The sequence below is a fragment of the Brachypodium distachyon genome, chromosome 3 (genome assembly GCF_000005505.3).
Source record: "Brachypodium distachyon strain Bd21 chromosome 3, Brachypodium_distachyon_v3.0, whole genome shotgun sequence".
NCBI lineage: Eukaryota > Viridiplantae > Streptophyta > Magnoliopsida > Poales > Poaceae > Brachypodium > Brachypodium distachyon.
In genome coordinates, this window is record NC_016133.3 from 41,558,766 (window position 1) to 41,576,735 (window position 17,970).

The window sequence follows — 17,970 nt, forward strand, 5'->3', positions numbered from 1 at the left end:
AAATCTTGGCGATGTCAGTCTCAGGGCGTGTGATGCAAACTGGATCGATATGTCTGTTCTACTTGTCTTCTGATCTTGACATTGGCAGGCTGAAGGGTCACACGTGTATAAACCAAATTAACATGGTGTCTATTGCAATTGCGTGGAAAATATCTTCAGTAGTTGCATTTTGTATTACGATATAGTAGTATTATACGATCAATGTTCTGATGCAATGTTTGACTAAATATTCCTGATCAATATTGTCCGACTCCATATTTAACCTTTACAACAATCTAGGAGTACATAAATTCCACTCCGAAGACCACAATTCAGAATACAGGACGAAGTCCGTATCCGTTCCGTTTTCGTAATAGACCTCTTTGTAATAATATCTCGTTCGTTCGTCTTCTTTCTTCCAGGCGTACGGTACGGTCGTCCACTCGTGAGACCATCGATTCGCATCCCTCCCTAAAATATCCCTAGCCAAGGCAACCAGCCCTAACCGGCTAACCCTCGCTCGCTCTGCCCTCCCTCTTCGCGGCGGCCGCCGTCCTCGCCGTGTCCACAGATTCCGGGTGTTCCGGTGGAGGCGCTCCCGGCGCACCATCTCTAGATCCGCCCCTGACCAAGCACCATGTCCGTGGCGGCTGGGGTCAGCGATGCCGCCATCGCGGTGCGCGACAAGCTCCGCGGCAAGATCGGCCAGACCAAGGTGAAGCGCTACTGGCCGGGAAAGGCGCCCGAGTGGGGCGGGGAAGACGCCGATGACGACATCGATATCCGGACGGCTAGGGTTTCGCTCGACAAGGCGTTCCCCAAGGACGACGACGGGGGCCGCCCCGCCAAGGATGACCGCAGGCTCCGCCGCCTTGCGGAGGCCCGCGGGGAGAGCAAGGAGGAGCTAAGGGCCGATCACCGCCGCATACGGCAGGCTGAGATCGTGTCGACTGCGGAGGAGGAGAGGGATAGGCAGGAGGCTGAGTTGGAGGAGGAGGGGGATGAGGAGGCCCAGGAGGAGAGGAGGAGGAGGATTAGGGCCAGGCAGCTCTTGAGGCAGCAGGAGGAAGAGCTGCTTCCGCAGGAGGAGGAGCCGGTAGAGGAGGAGCAGGAGGAGGATGGAGAAGAGTCTGAGTACGAGACTGACTCGGAGGACGAGCAGATGGGCATGGCCATGGTGAAGCCTGTCTTCATACCAAAGTCGCAGCGGGACACTATTGCTGAGCGCGAGCGACTGGAGGAGGAGGAGCGGCAGCTTGAGGAGCTAGTCAAGAAGAGGCTGCAGGCTAGGAAGATAGAGACTAGGCAGATTGTGGTGGAAGAGATTAGGAAGGAGGAACAGATTCACAAGACACTAAATGAGGAGGCTAGCATTGAGGATATCGATACGGATGATGAGTTGAACGAAGCAGAGGAGTATGAGTCATGGAAGAACCGTGAGATAGCAAGAATCAAGAGGGATAGGGAGGAAAGAGATGCACGGTTGAAGGAGAAGGAGGAGATCGACAAGGTGAGGAATATGACCGAGGAGGAGCGCCGGGAATGGGAGCGGAAAAACCCAAAACCACTTCGTCAGTCCAAACAGAAGTGGAACTTTATGCAGAAGTATTACCACAAGGGTGCCTTCTTCCAGGAAGGCGCTGATGACGTGAGTCAATCAGTTGGCAGGGATGATATCTACACCCGTGATTTCTCTGCACCTACTGGAGAAGATAAGATGGACAAGAGCATCCTGCCCAAGGTCATGCAAGTCAAGCATTTCGGACGGAGTGGCAGAACGAAGTGGACACATCTTGTTAATGAGGACACTACTGATTGGAATGCACCGTAAGTACTCATTTCTGTTGCATTATGGTTTTCTACTTGAAACTATTCAGTTGGCTTGTTTAATTTTCTTCCTATTGCTTTTCAATAAAATTGTGCTATATAGCTACTATGGTTGGTAGTTGGTACAATGCTGGCCTAAAGTCATACTCCCTCCGTCCAACAAAAGATGTCTCAAGTTTGTCAAAATTTGGATGTTATCTAGACATGACTTAGTGTATAGATGCATTCAAATTTAGTCAAAGTTGAGACATCCTTTGTTGGACGGAGGAAGTACGATTTTCAATAGGAGACTAACGACCCGTTTCTAATTCATTTATTTGACATACTTGCTGTAGCTTTTTGTAGACAATGGTAGCTGATTTCCCCAATTTCATCAAAGCCTATCGGATGTTATTTATCAATTAATTAATTTCTCATGTTTGCATGGTTATGTTTTGATCTGATGACAAGGAAAACATGGCCCTTACTTATTTCTTGTTGAATTTCAGATGGTCTACAAATGGGCCCTTGCGAGCAAAGTATAATGCAAAAATGGCAGGCATGAATGGGCCTATTGCTAAACCAAAGGGAAGTAAGAAGATGAAGGATTGGGATACAAAACAAGATGATTAGGCATTTCTTTTGCTGGCTGAACTGGTACTGCTCCCCTACTGCGATATGAACACTTGCTGAAAATGGTGTTTATGCGGATATGTTTTGTCTTTTTGTTGTCCGCATAAGACACACCTTCTGTGCTATCTTAGTGTAGCTGTGCTGCAAAAGTTCTTCAGCAAAGTATGTATGATACATGAAGGATCTTTAGTCTTGTATTGTGGATGCTTTGGCTGAGAAATATTCTGTACATATTTGTTTCTGTACGCCAAATGTCTTTTAGTTGGTTTTTCCTTTTCCATTATTACATAGTTGTGATCATCAGATTGTCGAATGTAATACTATGTTGAAGTGACTGCCGGATGCAGTTCTAATACCAATGTGTACTTCTCTGCAGTATGTCTGTTGTACTGTGCTTTTACATTATCAGATCGTGCTAAATTGTGATCCTCACATATGGACAGTGTGTAGGAACTTTATGGTCAACCTTTCATGCCTATGTTGATTGTTCTGACACCTGTTATTGTTTTGATCTCTGTTTAGGTTCTTCCAGATGGCATAATTTGCTCTTTATTGTTGACTGATGTATGAATCGTGATTATTAGCAAGCAATGGACAGACCTGTTGGTATCCACAATTGTTGTGCCTGAGAAAAGTTCTAGTGTAATGAATAATGAGACCACTCACAGGAGGATTATGAGTTATAAGACCCTTTGCCAGCGGCGTTGTCCTCCAACCCAGTGGAGTTCAACAGCTTCAGGGAAATCTCAATCCGAGGAAAGGCTCTGGCCCATCCCATCCCAATATGGAAAAAGTGACTGCATAGAAATGTTGAAATCCTTGTATAATCTCAATACCAACTTTTCATTGGTCATGTTTCCATCTTTGTACTGACGCAGAAGAGCAGAAGAAACCATGTATTTTAGTCAAATTAGCTTAAATTTACTTTGCTTTTTGAACTGGATTCATCGGGTTGGTCAACTTCTAGTTCTGTTTTCACAAAACACTGCAGCTGATCTAGAGTTTGCCATCTGTGGAACAGTAGCGAACCACTCTGTAATCTGTATTTATCACACTAGGATGATTCAGCGGAATCAACTTGGACTTGTGTTCAAGGTTCTGAATTCGTTTAGCAAGGAACGTCTTCAAATGAGTCGCTCTGCTGAAGGAGCCCTGACGAAAACAGGGCCAAAGCTTTTGAGTTCCTGCCGGCTGAATTCTAAGTGCGGATAAATGAGGCTGGAGCTCAAAAGCAACTTGTACTGCTACAAAAACATGTGTCATGGATTTCTTAAGATAGTGTCACAGTAAGTTGGAGAAATCTTTGTCACCAAAATCACTGGATTTCTTTCGAGCAACATTGCCATTAATATATTCGAAAGAATATAAGGTGTATACATATATATATGTTCAAAAGTAATAGTCACAAACCATAGCTCGTAACTACTTTTGCGCTCACGCAACCAAGTATGTCCGTTGTACTGTGCTTTTACATTTACAGAACCCAACCAAGTTTGTGCAAATGTTGTACTTGCTCACAACAAAAGTCGAATAGAGGTAATAGCACGCAAAATGGCACAAGTAGCAGAAGATACTACGATCCGGTGTTCCTTCACCAGATCCTTAAGGCGACGCTCCTCACGGTACTCCAACTGCAGAGTAGAAAGCAAATTGTCAGTGGCAAGTAACACGCCATAAGTTATCAGAGATAGCTTGAGTACAAAAGTCAGATTTACTGCAGTCTGAACATGAATACTGAAAGTAACAACACAGAACTAACAGATGATTATAATGGTCAACTAAACAACGGAAAGGCTTTGACAATATGTATGTGGATAATGCATTGTATCGACTAATTCAATTTCACAGCAATAGTTGTTTACACAATTTAATAGCAATGTCAAACATTGATAATACTGGATCATTATTTACCTCAACTAAATGACTAATGGTGCATTTTACGCTGCAACAAATTTTTTGTTACAATCCATGTGCCTATTCTTCATTATTTACCTCAACTAAATTGTTTCACTTTTCCATACTAAAAAAAGGGTGCAAACAACAAGTTTATTTGCAGGTCTATCCTATCACGTTTCAATTGTTTGGTTACAATAGCTCAAAAAAGAATATAAGTAACAGAATGGTGATATTCAATCCATAAACACAAACGGTTTTCCATGGGCCAAATGAATAAACGAGTACTCGCAAGTCAAAACACGCTGACCAAATTAGCTTGGGAGCAGAAAGGAGCTGTTCTGCCTATGTCTTTGCTCCATCGCGGCAATCAGCCAGTTTGGTGCAGATGAATGGTAGTAATCCGGGTCATCAGTCCGCAATTCATATTTCACAGTCTCATCAGTTTTACCGTGAGATTCCACACTCCAATTTTGACCTCACAATGTAGCATTTTCTCATCAATCAAGATCACTAAGCCATGATGTTGAATCTGGTATGAGAAATCAATCTTCCCAAACGGTACCCATGCCAGTTTCAGAAGCCAAGCTTCCTAAGATGACATTCAGTGACATCATATGATTGTGTTCCTCATTCAATGTAGAGCGACTCAACTCCTGAGTCCTCCCCACTGTCGGCATCATCGTCGTCATCTTCAGCACCAATTTTCCTTTTTCGGCCACTTGCATCCCCAAGAAACTTCTCCCTTAATTCTTCTCCTCCACGACGACCACCGCCAAGCTCGTCCCATCCACGACCCATGCTGGTGAACATCCTGTCCAGATTCGCCTTCTCTCGGCTCATCAAGAGCAACTCCTCCAGCTTCCGCCTTGCAGCAGATATCTCATTGGCCTCAACGAGCTCCCCTTTGTAGTACGCCTCCCGGAGAAACACCGTGTGCAGCTTTCCTTGGTTTCCCCTCGTGGATATGTAAAATATGCCCTGGTACTTGAGCAAGAACTCCTTAATCTTCTTGGGCACACCAAGGGCGTCGCGGAAGAGTGCAAGACGCTCCAGGGTGGTACGCTTCTCAACAGTGAGAGAGAGCAGCTCATGGACAGCCGCGACGGCACGCTTCTCCATGCGGCGTTTCGCCTCGAGCGAGCGCAGGTCGTGGCCAGAGACATCGGCGTACGGGGACGCGTAGGGGAGGCGCTGCCATTTCCAGACAGCAATGCGGAAATACTTGCCGATCTTAAATCCCGGGGGGAACCGGGTGGGGAACGCGAAGCGCGCGTCCTCCTCGCCGGCGCCAGGAGAGCGGTGCTCGCGATAGTGCCGCTCCCGGGAGCGCTCGACGGCGGCGACGGTGAGGTCGGGTGGGTCGGTGGTGGGGGAGGGGACAAACTCGACGAACTGGTCAGGGGTGAGCCGGAAAAGGGCGGGGTTGGACAGGATGATGGAGTCGGCGAAGTCGTCGGGGAGGCCGAAGTCGCGGCGGAGGAGGCGGATGTGCTCGAGGCGGAGACGGTGGTGCGGGGGCGCGAGGAGAAGCAGCTTGCGGAGGCGGAGGACGGCGGCGGGGCGCGAGGAGGCGATGGCGTCGGCCTCGAGGCGCAGCGCCGCGGCGGCGCGCGGGGTGAGGCGGGCGTGGAGGATGCGGTGGACGGGGTGGAGGAAGAGGTGGAAGGCGTGCGGGTGGCGCAGCATGAAGTGGCCGGCGTCGAGCGGCTTGAGGCGGAGCTGGCGGCGCGAGAGGGCTCCGAGGCGGGAGAAGGGCACGGACACCGCGCCGGCGCCGCTCTCCCCTCCTGGGGAGGAGGAGAAGGCGGTGGGGGATGCGGCGTAGAGGAGCAAGGCGTTGAGCGCGAGGAAGCGGCGGACGCGCTTCTGGACCTCCATGATGCCGTCGAAGGCATGGTCGCGGACGCGCTGCTGCTTCTGGGGAAGAGAGGTGGATTTGGAGGAGTAGCTGGCCCCGGCGCCGGCCTCACCCACGGGCGCTGCCGCGCGCGTCGTCGTTGGCGGCGGCGGCCGGAGCGCGGCGATGCGACGGAGCATCGGGGCTCGGGGAGGTTTCGGCCGAGGAGAATACCGTTGGGCTTGTTTGGTGTTTTATTTGGGCTTCGTTTGTGGAGTATTGGATAGTTCAGATTGGTTGGGTTTGTTGGGCCTTTGGGATATTTATTTTCCCTTCCTATTTACTCTACGTCTGTTATTCTCAAAAAAAAAAATCTACATTTGTTGATGATTCTTAGGGAAAAAAATTTGCATACGTTGTTGTCAATGTATAGTTGATAGTGGAGAAAACCAAATACTAACCGTCTGTTTTGAGAAAGATTCAATCTCGGGCGGTTCCCTAGTCATCGACAATCTAACATTGATAGCTATTTTTATCTTTTAATTTATGTGCTTTTGGAGGTGGCATCTTGACGTGAAGATGTCATTGTCTAGAAGATTAGTATTATGGCTTTGTCCTTGTCCTCGTGTAGGCCATGGTCGGCATCAACCTCTCCGACCCCAAGAGTTGGACAAATAGATTCACCGAACTGATTGTATTCATCATGGGTGAAGAGTATTTATATTCATACATGTACGACGGCACGATTGAGTTACGTACAACATAATAGGAAAGCGTGGCCGAGAGGGGCACGCATACGTGAGTGGAGATAGCGATCACCACGCCCATGACGCGAGGCCGGAGTCTATACTCGGTCTAGGTGGTTGAGAGGACCGGTCGGGTGCGTGCCTTGCTGAACCGGAGGTGCTTCCAACACCAAGGTCAGCGATTCGCAGCGCGCTCCGAGTGATGTTCGATTCTTGCATTCCGTTCTGCTCCTGCAATAATGCTCTGCTCTGCTCTGCTCTACTCGCCTCCATCAAGCAATCGACCCATGATTGATCAATCGATGATCACCAACTTTAAATTGCTAGCTCGAGTATCATTCATTATATAGCTTTGATAACGGCTCAAGTTCAAGTTTGTACGGTAGCAAGCATACATGCGCCTCGAGTCAGTCAATCCTCTGTCCTTTATACACCCCTTTTCTTATATACACATGTTGTGGTCTCTGCATTGTTGTGAACAACACCAAGTTAAGTATCCATCCACTGCTTCTTTGGGTTATGTCCTTCTATAAACAATCTTCTTGTCACTTGGTTTTGTTTCGGAAGTTACTTGCAAACCGCAAATTTGGCCCAACATGAATCTTTTCAGAAGTTTTTTTATGTCAACCTCGTGAAGGCAAAGAGCAGAGGATATTCTTTCGTCCAAAGGAAACCAGCTGCTTATAATCCATACAAAGCAATCGGGTCAAAAAAAAAATCCATACAAAGCAAAACATAATACTCCATAATCAGGTCTATGCAGGGGCAGAGTAGCTTTCTGTTAAGCCTAGAGCCATTGCTTCAAATCACAAAATTTACAAAGCAAGACCTAAGCTAAATCTTTAAATTACCGAGCCCTAGGCTGTGGCCTGAGCTGCCCGGGCCCTGTCTCTGCCCCTCGGTCTATGGCACCATCGTAATAGACACACCAGTAAAGAAGGATCTTGTCAGTTTTGTTCAATTGTGTCCTTTTCGTGCCAAACTTTAGTCAAACTTTTCTGATGGGCATCGAGACCATTATCAGACTCAAGGAGCTCCTCGTTGTAGACAGCGTCCCTTTTGTACACACTATGAAGCCTGCCGAGATGTCTTAGGCATAGGTTTCAAGTTTAGCATGATCTTGTATAGCACGATCTTGTATGTGCGGATCTTCTGGGTTTATCGCACAGTTTTGTGAAGGCCTGTGGTCAGTTCTTCATGTCTCTTCAACTTAACCACCACACCATCGACGTAAAGCTTCCTGGGTATGTGCAACCCGTGTTCCTCAACTCGAAGGGCGCATCGTCTTATAACAAAACATGCACGCCAACGGGTGTGATGAAGCTTGTGTGAGTCACGTATACTTTTCTCTCAATTGGATCTTATGGTACCCAGAGTTGGCTTTTATTCAATTTGACAAGCATTCCTCAAATTGTTGGTTGAAGTAATAATGTTTGATCGCACACCATACATTTTGTAAATACATGTTCCTCTTTTCATCATCAACACACAAATCAAAGGCTTTTAGAGAAAAAAAAAACATGAGCAATGCATGGCTATATGTAACAGTCATACTTTTAATGCAAACTTCATGACTCAAAGACTAAAAATATCCAAATTAACATGCATGTTGTTGTCTCAAAGAGGTTAAGCAAAATAGCCTAATTGACAAATATTTTAACTAATGGAAAAGATAACTAGCTATCTATGTCAACATGGCATTACAATGGAAGCCTTATTTTGAACCTAATAAAAGTCCCTCTTAAGATGTGCCATCATCATCTTTCCCACAACAAGAAAATTGTGTTGGTGCATGAGTTGATCCATCATTTCCCATGTGACCTTGCCCTACATCAGTACCATCATAGCCCGAGTAAGTTTCTGCCTCTAGGAATCTCTTGTAGTATGGCTGACATATGCCCATTGGTCATAGCTAAATGGATCTTCAACAGTTAACCAACAATGGCGGGTCCTGGATGTTATGCTCAAAGGTTGAGAAAGGGCTGGAATTGTTTTGAGGTGGCTCCATTGTGTTGTAAGGACTTGCAGAGTTACGAAGAGGCAACTGCAACAATGAAGGTGACTCATGCTCTTGACCAGGAGTTAGTGATGATGAAGCCAATTCAGTGTGCTGCAACATTTTTTGTGCCTGCATAGGAAAAGGTTGAGCCAAAGTTTCATGCGGCACTGGTTGTGGTTGAATCAATGATGGTTGATGTGGAAGCATGTGAGACCCCAATGGATGCATCAATGAAGGAGGATTCCCATTGCCCCCCCGTGATTGAACTCTTGGTGGTACGAGGTTTAATGACACGCCTGAACACAAGTCATTTGTTCATGACCATCATGAAGCGGAGGTAGACGATGCACCATATCTTGCTGAACACACAAGAGTCCATTGAAGATCTTGTTGAGATCTTCGAGATTGAGATCTTCTTTCTTGGAGAAGAGATGGTTTGCCACCATGCCTAGGTTCTCATCTTGGATCTCCTTAATACGCTGGATGGAGATTTTTTTTCTCTTTTCCTCCATGTGATTTTCTCTGTCCAAATGATCCATCTCGCTCTGCAGCCATGCAATCCTGGTATTCGTCGCCTCATCAGCAAACGACTTTACTGGTGGACCTCCTAACAGGAAGGCATCAACAATAGCGTTAGCTGATGGGGTTCCGAATGAGTGCATTTTCCCATCGGCTGCCGCCAGGATGACAGCAGCCCTTGCACCTGTGATAGCAGAGAGGTCAGCAAGACCCTTGAACAGACCAAAGCGTCGCCTGAAGAAGGTGACATTGCGCTCTATGTCATTCTCAATGTACACAACACCCGACCACCTTCTCCTCGGCATAATCAAATGGAAAGTGGCGAGTGTCTACTACAAATTGCTAGCTAGAGGAGTCTATGAAAGTTACGGATTTACCACTACCATTGGCTAACTAAGAGATCAATATGAGACATGGATGTGTTTTCACAAAGAAATATGAGGTTGAACTCTCCTTATATAGAGTGGTGGAAAGGGTTGTAAGTAGAAAGATCGTTCTAAGGAGCCCATGGCTTGCACAAGTATGTTTCCTACGGTACTAACTATTACCAATATTCACTGACATGTGGGTCCGCTTCTTTGTATCGGAATGTCGGGTCCATTTGTTAGGGAGTCTCGTAGGACAACGTGCTGGAAATTTTGGTACAAATTATACTTTTTAGGGCAGAAATGGAAGTCTGAGGCCATCCTTATCTATATGCACCCAAACCAAGTAGCTTTTAATGTTTGAATAGACTCAAATCCTTCAACTCTTTAATGTTCACTAAAATACATAGTCAACTATAGTCACTCTTAATTGTTTTCTTAGTATATGATGTGTGATTTGTTAATCGAATACAATTATGGGATGAATGCATAACTGGCCATGGGCAGCTGTTGCGCCCGGTCCGAAAAAACCGGGTCGGGCTGGGTTTGAGCCTCAATTTGAAGCCCGCTACAGTTTTCGGCAGGTATCGGCTTTATTTTGCGGGCCTAAATAAACCCGGCCCGGTCCGGTATGGATTTGAACTGCACATAGACCACCAATTTGCCAGGCCCATCAGCCGATCCGCCCAGCATCAATAGCATAGCCCAACAGCAGATGAGCAGAGGGCGAATCGACATCGGTACTTGACCTCCTAAAACCCTAAACCAGGCGGCGGCCTCCGTCTCTCCGCTCCGCCCCCAGACCAGAGCCTTTCCTCCTCAGCTCAGCCCACGGCCACCGCACTTGAACCCCTCCGCCTCGCTGGGAATGGGGCACGCCAACGAAGACCTCCGACCAGACAACAACGACGGCCTCTCTTCCGACAACGAGCCCTGGAGTGAACAAGACGACGACGAGGTTCGCTACTCTCTGCTTCCTCCCTCCTACGATTTCTATCCTTACATCATGGATTGCTCAACCTGCAGGGATCGCTCTCGTTCGATGACAGCGGCTCCGACGACTCGGACGAGGACGAAGCGGTGGCGGGAGAGAGCGACTCCTCCGAGGATGAGGTGATTTAACTGCTCCAACGAGCTCTGGCAGCTTTTGCCTTGTGTTTGGTTGGGGGCTTAACTTGAAAGCTGCAGGTCGGGCCACGCAACACTGTCGGGCAAGTTCCGCTAGAGTGGTACAAGGACGAAGAGCATATCGGCTATGACATCGATGGGAGGAAGATCAAGAAGCGGGACAGGGAGGGGCGGATCGAGCAATACCTCAGGAATGCCGATGATGCTAAAAACTGGTACCAACTGACTTTGCGCTCGATCCACATTGGACTGGATTAAATCATGGTCCATATGCGTAACTGATATCGCATCACCAATTGAAGAATTTCTTATCAACTTAATCTTGTCATGCTCCAAAACTAGCTACCTTACGCTCAGTCCTAGCTTCATCATTTGTGCATTGAACCTATATCATGCCAAAAATCCTGCTGGACCATCCGGTTGCTCATCATGATATAGTGCCCCAGATTGCATGCTTTTGCAACATACAAAAAAAAGGCCTATCAGCAGATGCATTTTGCTCCACCATTGCTTTTCTCCTTGCGTTGTCTGATGTTATCTTAGATTGCTCTGGTGTTTCCTACTAATTAAATGTTCCGTCCTTGCTTTCTGTTGTTGCCAAGTATAGGAGAAAGATCTATGACGTGTATAATGACGAGGAGGTGCAGATTACCAAGGATGAAGCTAAGATAATCAGTAGATTGTTGAAGGGGAAGACTCCACACGCCAATGTTGATCCATATCCAGTATGTGTATCTATCATGTATTGATTTGAGGTGCACAGTTTGTAATTACTATGTTAAAGATTACCCTGCTGTCCAGCTTAGTGGTTACGTGTGCTGCAATCACTATACTTGTGTATTTGCATTCATCACTAGCTCAGTAGCCTAACTCTTATAAGAGTATCCATGTCGGGCCTCACCGATGTGTGCCTGTATACGAATATTAATTTACATTCAGTAGTTAAATGCCAGAGGTGGTTATGTTCATGCATACTGATTGAAGTTATTCTTTTAAAATTGATACATTCCTTTCCTTTTCTCTGCACATAATTATAGTGCATCTTGCTAGACATGGACATCGACCGAGTAAACTTTTCTTTCAGGATTATGTTGATTGGTTTGAATATGATGGTAAAGGTCATCCACTTTCTAATGCTCCTGAGCCAAAGAGGCGATTTGTGCCCTCAAAATGGGAGCAGAAGAAGGTATGCTCTCAATTTTGTTCCTTTTCTGCTATGTTAGGCCATTGCATTACTTATATTCTCTTCTTTTCTTCCAATATTAAAATAATTACAAGGGTATATTATTACTAAATTCATTCGAGATTGAAAGTATCTTACTTAATAAACATAATTGATATAGAAATTTGTTAAATTGTGCCTTTGTGAAGCCATGGATGTTGGCAGGGCACAGGTTCCTGCTTCAGTAATTCATATATGCATGGACTTGAGGTGTTTCTGATTTTCATATTTGTTCTTCATTGAACCGTTTACTTTCTAGTCTTTCAGATTTCACTGTACTAATTTATCATATGCAGTACGGAAGATAATTTCCACTATTTTTCTGTTGCATAGCTTTTTTTTGTAGCCATTGATAAGACTGCATGCTGTCAGTACTGTTTAAATAGACTCAATAGCTATTGGACTAATTTCCTAGTTACTCTCTGAAACTGCTTTGGATTCTGTCGCATGCTCCTTTCTGTGTCGTAAGAATCAAAGAGATCGCGTGCACGGTTCTAGTCAAACAGACTCAATAGCCATGGCACTTAATTTCTGTATTTTCTTATTTCTATGTGAAACTGCTTTAGAATTTTATTCAACTAATAATTAGTTGGCATAGCCATTTAGTCTATCTTATAGCTCATGTGTTTTTCTGGCAGGTTGTTAAACTTGTTAGGGCCATCCGTAATGGATGGATCAAGTTTGATAAGCCAAAGGAGGAGCCTAATTATTATCTCTTGTGGGGAGATGAAACTGATACAGCAGACAATAAGCGGGAAGGTTTGAGCTACATCCCCGCACCTAAACCAAATTTACCAGGTACCGTGCCATCATTTTGCAAAGTTTGTCACGCTTATATAAAGAACTTTTAGGGCAATTGATTTGACCTGATGACTTTATGTTCCATGGAAATAATGTGATACTGGCTTGCACTCATGTTACAACATAGTTGAAGTCTACATTCATTATTTGTAACGCAATTAATTTCATGTATTCAGGTCACGAAGAGTCGTACAATCCTTCTGTTGAATATATTCCCACACAAGAGGAGATAGATTCATACCAGCTTATGTATGAGGAGGACAGGCCAAAGTTCATCCCACGACGGTACATTTCATTTACTTGTCGTTATGGTTTTTCTTATGTATGGTCTGATTTGTCTCAAGATTTTTAATTTTGTGGTTCCTCTGTTTTGTTTTGTTTTGTTTTTGCTGTGGATCATGCCAGATTTGAAACACTGAGAAGTGTGCCTGCTTATGAGAAGGCACTTAGGGAGGGATTTGATCGGTGCCTAGATCTTTATCTATGCCCTAGAACTCGCAAAAAACGTGTAAGTGGAGTACTTGTGTTCTTTAAATGAGGATATGCAGTTCTTATTTCGGAGGTTTCAGTTTTACCAATTTTTGTCATTCTTCATGATGATCTTTTGCAATGCATGATGATTATTGATTTATTTGACAATCCGCAGATTAACGTTGACCCCGAGTCACTCAAGCCAAAGTTACCTAGTAAAAAAGATTTGAGGCCATATCCAAGGACTTGTTACCTTGAGTTCAAGGGCCATAATGGCCCAGTGAAGTCCCTTTCAGTAGAAGCAACAGGGCAGTGGATAGCATCAGGTATATACTGTCGATACTGATTTTTCTGTGTTCATCCTGAATATATATGCGGACTACGTTCTGATGGTTCAAATGTTATACTAACTATTGTTAGCAAATGTACTATGAGCTCTGATGTTTTGTTTTCGGTCCATATCATATTAGGCCCTTTTTGCACTTTCAAGATCATTAACATTGATGTATGCATGATACTTAAAATAGTAAAAATAATAGTTAAAAACTCGACTGAAACAAAACACTGCCTTGATCTCAAGAATTGTTAAAAAAAAGGTGGTGTTATATTTTGAGAAGGATGACTAACTCGACAAGCTAACGCCTTGAAAATGCTCCTCTACTTCAGAAATGTTCTCATCATCTTGCGCATGACAATGTCTTAAATTACAGCTCTTCTTTTCTGAAGGTTCATCTGATGGAACAATTCGTGTTTGGGAGGTTGAAACTGGTCGCTGTCTTAAGGTTTTGAACGTTGGTGCTGATGTCCATGATATTGCATGGAATCCTTCACCTGAGAGGCCCATTCTGGCTGCTATTGTGTATGCATTAGCTATCCCAAGTATATATTTTCTCTCCGTGAGCTTTACATGTTCTTACCATTCATCTTGTTTAATGCAGTGGCCATGATCTTCTGCTTCTTGATGCTGAAGTGGGGGATGAAGAAACTAAAATGAGGACAAAAGAGCTCCTATGTGTTGACGAACCGACTCCTGAAGATGATGCTGGTAAGCTGAGTTGTGACCCAACAAATTCTTCTTATGTCTCACTACCTATACAGTGTGTTGTTAAATAGTTTGTTATATTGCAGATGGTAAGAAACCAGCTGTGAGGTGGGTGAAGCATGAAAAATTTGATGGAATCACGTTGATTCATCATAAGGTATAATACTGAGTTACCACCTACGTTCTCTTTTCAATTTCTTAGCCTTTTTATTTGCATGCTTACTTTATTTTGTTCAGGCTGTGAAAACCGTGGAGTGGCATTCGAAGGGAGACTATTTCACCACAGTTGTGCCAACTGATATCCTTTAAAGCATATCTTGTTCGCTTTGTGTTTTTTCCAAGTCCTGCATGAGCACAATAACCAAGAGTTTTATTAATGAGTTTTCTCTAGTTCAATCTCGCAGCCGGTGGTCTAATCATTTTCCGTAGTTCTTCCAGCCCCATCAATGATGGCTATTTTTCTTGTTTCATGGAGGCTGGGTGCCTTTTCTTTCTTTATTGGACTGGGCCTTTTCAATTTGTATTACGTACATACGCATGTACCAGCGTAGCGTCTGCACAAATACTTCACGTTCATAAAAAATACTCTTCCGGTTGTCTACCTTAATTCCTATGTACGTGAGTCAAGGGCTGTACTGTTGCATCAGCTCTCGAAGAAGCGTTCGCATCATCCTTTCCGTAAATTGCCAGGCCTCCCTGTTGCAGCAACATTCCATCCAACCCAAAAGATGTTCTTTGTTGCCACCAAGAAGTTTGTTCAGGTTTATGATCTCCAAAAGGCAGAGGTAGTCAAGAAGCTGGAGTCAGGTCTCCGTGAAATTTCCTCTATCTCCATCCATCCTGGTGGTAAGCATCAAGTCAGCCGTACACTAATTTACCAATTGATTCTTGAGGCAACCAATGTAAGTGCAACACTGTTGGTTGGATTGGATTACTAATGACTTCATAACTCCTTCATGTAGGTGACAATGTTATTGTGGGAAGCAAAGATGGTAAACTGTGTTGGTTTGATACCGATCTATCTACAAAGCCATACAAGATGTTAAAGTATGGCTCCTCTTATCTTGAATCGAAGTCTCCTTTTCCCCCTTATGTTTTCTGTGTAGTATGTTAAACAGATTTCTGTATACATGTCGAAGGTTAGTATCATAGGCTGATAGGCAGTTGGTCACTGCTATTTTCTTTTTATGATAAATGAGTCTGCTCTTGTTCATAGTAAGAATGCAGACAATTTTTGGTTCCCATATGACAGTAATGAAAAGTGGAAATTTAGATGCTTCCAAGGCCATAGTTTTGACTCTCTACTGTTTTCTTTACAACAAATCTCCTTTTATGGATCGCTAATGCTTTTGTTTGTGATAATTATTTGTTGTTTTAGTGTTGCTTTGTTCGGTTTTTGTTCAACCAACTCAATGTTTGTTATAATCCGTATCGTGAAGTGTTTCTGTGTACCAATCACTAAATACTTCTTGAATAGCAATCTACAATATGGGCACATGCTTTGCTGCCTGATGTTGGCCATTGCGTACTCCTTTACACTGCATTCAAATTCATTCTGAACTTTTCCTTTTCTAAAGAACCATTAAGCGGAGAATTGATCTCTATTGAAGCAAATCAATTTGTATGTTTTTCGTGGATCTAGTGATATATTGCCTCTTCTCATTTTGAAATCCTTTGGTATGCGGTTCTTTTTTGGACAGTACCCTCTAGTTCTGCTGTCCTGGATGAATTTATGCCATGTGATTCATTTTCTTAATTGCAGGACCCACAAGAAAGATATTACCAGTGTTACTTTCCACCGGAGATACCCTCTTTTTGCCTCATCGTCCGAGGATTGTACAGCCTATGTATTTCATGGAATGGTCTATTCTGATCTTAACCAGAACCCACTTATTGTACCATTGGAAATTCTCCGTGGGCATTTGAGTCTTGACAGAAGAGGTATAATAAATCCTTGCGTCCCTTGGCTTCTGTAATTTGTCCTTTTTTTTACTGGTACCGGGAAAACAGCAGGAGAGGCTCCTACTGTGCTTGCTATATTAAAACAATAGAGTTACAACATATGTTGTTCCTTTTGTAGATTACATACATGCATTTTTAACCTTCACCAAAGGCCAAAGCAGTTACATGATACTGACTGTAAACTCAGTTACATTAGTATATTTTTAGTAGAGGGATGGGACAGTAACAAGTTTTCTGCATCGAACGTCACGTTCTGCAGTCCCTCGATCCATATGATGCCATTTTGAATAGAAGCATATGTGCGCCATGTTTTGTGTTCTATCTGTTTATTCTGTGAATTCTACATTTGTTTATAAGAACGAAGGTAGATTCACCCAATTGGAGCCTCGCATTCTGCAAGGTGCAATATCAATGTTTTGGCAGGATAAAAAAATTATGCATAGAAGGAGGTAATGTCGTTAGGACAAATTGGTTTTTTCTTGCCGAAAATAAGTTACTCTCTCTGATCCTAAATTCTTGTTATTGTTTTAGGTCAAATACCCCTGATCCTAAATTCTTGTTGTTGTTTTAGTTCAAAGAATTTAGGATCGGAGGGAGTACTTAGTTTTTTTAGGGGTATTTTGTTTGTGATAAGTAAAAAAACTAAGTACAAAATGATACTCTTGGGAATCATCATCTGACCCATAGTTTTTTTATTGTGCGTGCAGGAGTCTTGGATTGCAAATTCCACCCAAGACAGCCGTGGTTGTTCACCGCTGGTGCTGACTCGGTGATCAGGCTTTACTGCGAGTAAACGATGATGATCCTTTCAAGAAAAGGAAGGATAGTAGTTGTTGAATTGAGCAGGCGATTTAATTTTACTTATGATGATGAATGCCAGGAAGGATGTTATGTCTGGCGCCCGTCCTCAGAGGTCTAATGTATTCGCAATTGCAGTTTTGTTCGAAGTGATTGTTGTAATTTTTTTTTTGTAGCTATTTACATTTAGTTGTAAGAAACAACAAGCAGCCGAGTGGGGACAAGTGTATCTGCTGTGCAAAACACTAGTAAGAATAGAAAAGGAGGTCAGTTTGAGCTGCAAGTAACTTTCGTAGTTTTGTGTTTGTGCGAAAGTTGTGAGTTTGATGGCGGCGTGCAAGCAGCTCTTGCACATTCATTGCCCATGGAGCTGCGGCGGGAAGCTGCTCTGGGTCGTCATGATGTCAATTAGAAAGTTGTTTAACAAACAACGGTAGTCACTAATAGAAAAACAAGTTAGTTTTAGCTATTCCAGAAGCGAACTTTTTCACATTGTACCAGTCGCACACCTTTCATTTCCTTAGGCAAACCTTTCTTTCTTTCACATCTTGACAAAATACGAGCAGCATTGTTCGAATTTTTTTCTGTATATATTTACAACCTGGGCCAAAAAGTAAATTTTTACTGGACCAAATTGCCCTCGTCTCCTCGTTCGGTCGCGACTCGCCAGTTCGGACAGGCGACGAGAGGGAAAGGAAGAGGCCGCCGCTAGCGCTCTCCCAGACGTCCCGTCAGCAAAATGTTCGTTGGCTTAGTTGGCAATGCA

The 17,970-nt window shown here is 44.1% G+C and overlaps 4 protein-coding genes across 5 annotated transcripts; 2 read left to right on the forward strand and 2 right to left on the reverse strand.

Annotated features, from left to right (window-relative positions):
• Positions 1 to 411: 411 nt before the first annotated feature.
• On the forward strand, positions 412 to 3,423 carry LOC100838204 (microfibrillar-associated protein 1). 2 transcript variants are annotated; one of them, XM_003574671.4, is made up of 3 exons: positions 412 to 1,806; positions 2,295 to 2,442; positions 2,941 to 3,423. In XM_003574671.4, the coding sequence occupies exons 1-2, from the start codon at positions 617 to 619 to the stop codon at positions 2,416 to 2,418; spliced, it is 1,314 nt and encodes a 437-aa protein (XP_003574719.1). In that variant the 5' UTR covers positions 412 to 616; the 3' UTR covers positions 2,419 to 2,442; positions 2,941 to 3,423. The 2 variants fall into 2 exon arrangements, with proteins under 2 accessions (XP_003574719.1, XP_014756403.1); XM_014900917.2 differs by lacking the exon at positions 2,941 to 3,423 and having other exon boundaries at positions 2,295 to 2,796.
• Positions 3,424 to 3,741: 318 nt separating this feature from the next.
• LOC100828204 (protein ROOT PRIMORDIUM DEFECTIVE 1-like) lies at positions 3,742 to 6,620 on the reverse strand. Its single transcript, XM_024460643.1, has 2 exons — positions 4,622 to 6,620; positions 3,742 to 4,049 (listed from the first exon to the last, which is right to left on the reverse strand). Exon 1 carries the CDS (start codon positions 6,349 to 6,351, stop codon positions 4,942 to 4,944), a length of 1,410 nt encoding a protein of 469 aa, XP_024316411.1. The 5' UTR covers positions 6,352 to 6,620; the 3' UTR covers positions 3,742 to 4,049; positions 4,622 to 4,941.
• Positions 6,621 to 8,527: 1,907 nt separating this feature from the next.
• On the reverse strand, positions 8,528 to 9,720 carry LOC104581323 (agamous-like MADS-box protein AGL28). Its single transcript, XM_024460644.1, is given in 4 exon segments — positions 8,528 to 8,790; positions 8,793 to 8,830; positions 8,832 to 9,201; positions 9,204 to 9,720. Coding segments are annotated over 4 exon segments (1,077 nt in total). The 3' UTR covers positions 8,528 to 8,638.
• A 789-nt stretch (positions 9,721 to 10,509) lies between these two features.
• On the forward strand, positions 10,510 to 17,491 carry LOC100839231 (ribosome biogenesis protein BOP1 homolog). The gene is made up of 17 exons (XM_003574674.3): positions 10,510 to 10,738; positions 10,807 to 10,893; positions 10,969 to 11,123; positions 11,516 to 11,633; positions 11,993 to 12,094; positions 12,769 to 12,928; positions 13,108 to 13,216; positions 13,337 to 13,439; positions 13,578 to 13,728; positions 14,129 to 14,261; positions 14,341 to 14,447; positions 14,531 to 14,601; positions 14,682 to 14,742; positions 15,063 to 15,290; positions 15,407 to 15,491; positions 16,207 to 16,385; positions 17,114 to 17,491. Exons 1-17 carry the CDS (start codon positions 10,649 to 10,651, stop codon positions 17,197 to 17,199), a joined length of 2,025 nt encoding a protein of 674 aa, XP_003574722.1. The 5' UTR covers positions 10,510 to 10,648; the 3' UTR covers positions 17,200 to 17,491.
• The last annotated feature ends 479 nt before the right edge of the window (positions 17,492 to 17,970 follow it).

Bases quoted from the DNA above. Each gene is read 5' to 3' on its own strand.
- LOC100838204 (XM_003574671.4), top strand. From the start codon at position 617: ATGTCCGTGGCGGCTGGGGTCAGCGATGCCGCCATCGCGGTGCGCGAC. The intron at 1,807-2,294 runs GTAAGTACTCAT...GTTGAATTTCAG, and splicing joins ACTACTGATTGGAATGCACC to ATGGTCTACAAATGGGCCCT.
- LOC100828204 (XM_024460643.1), bottom strand. From the start codon at position 6,351: ATGCTCCGTCGCATCGCCGCGCTCCGGCCGCCGCCGCCAACGACGACG.
- LOC100839231 (XM_003574674.3), top strand. From the start codon at position 10,649: ATGGGGCACGCCAACGAAGACCTCCGACCAGACAACAACGACGGCCTC. The intron at 12,929-13,107 runs GTACCGTGCCAT...TCATGTATTCAG, and splicing joins ACCTAAACCAAATTTACCAG to GTCACGAAGAGTCGTACAAT. The intron at 16,386-17,113 runs GTATAATAAATC...TTGTGCGTGCAG, and splicing joins TTTGAGTCTTGACAGAAGAG to GAGTCTTGGATTGCAAATTC.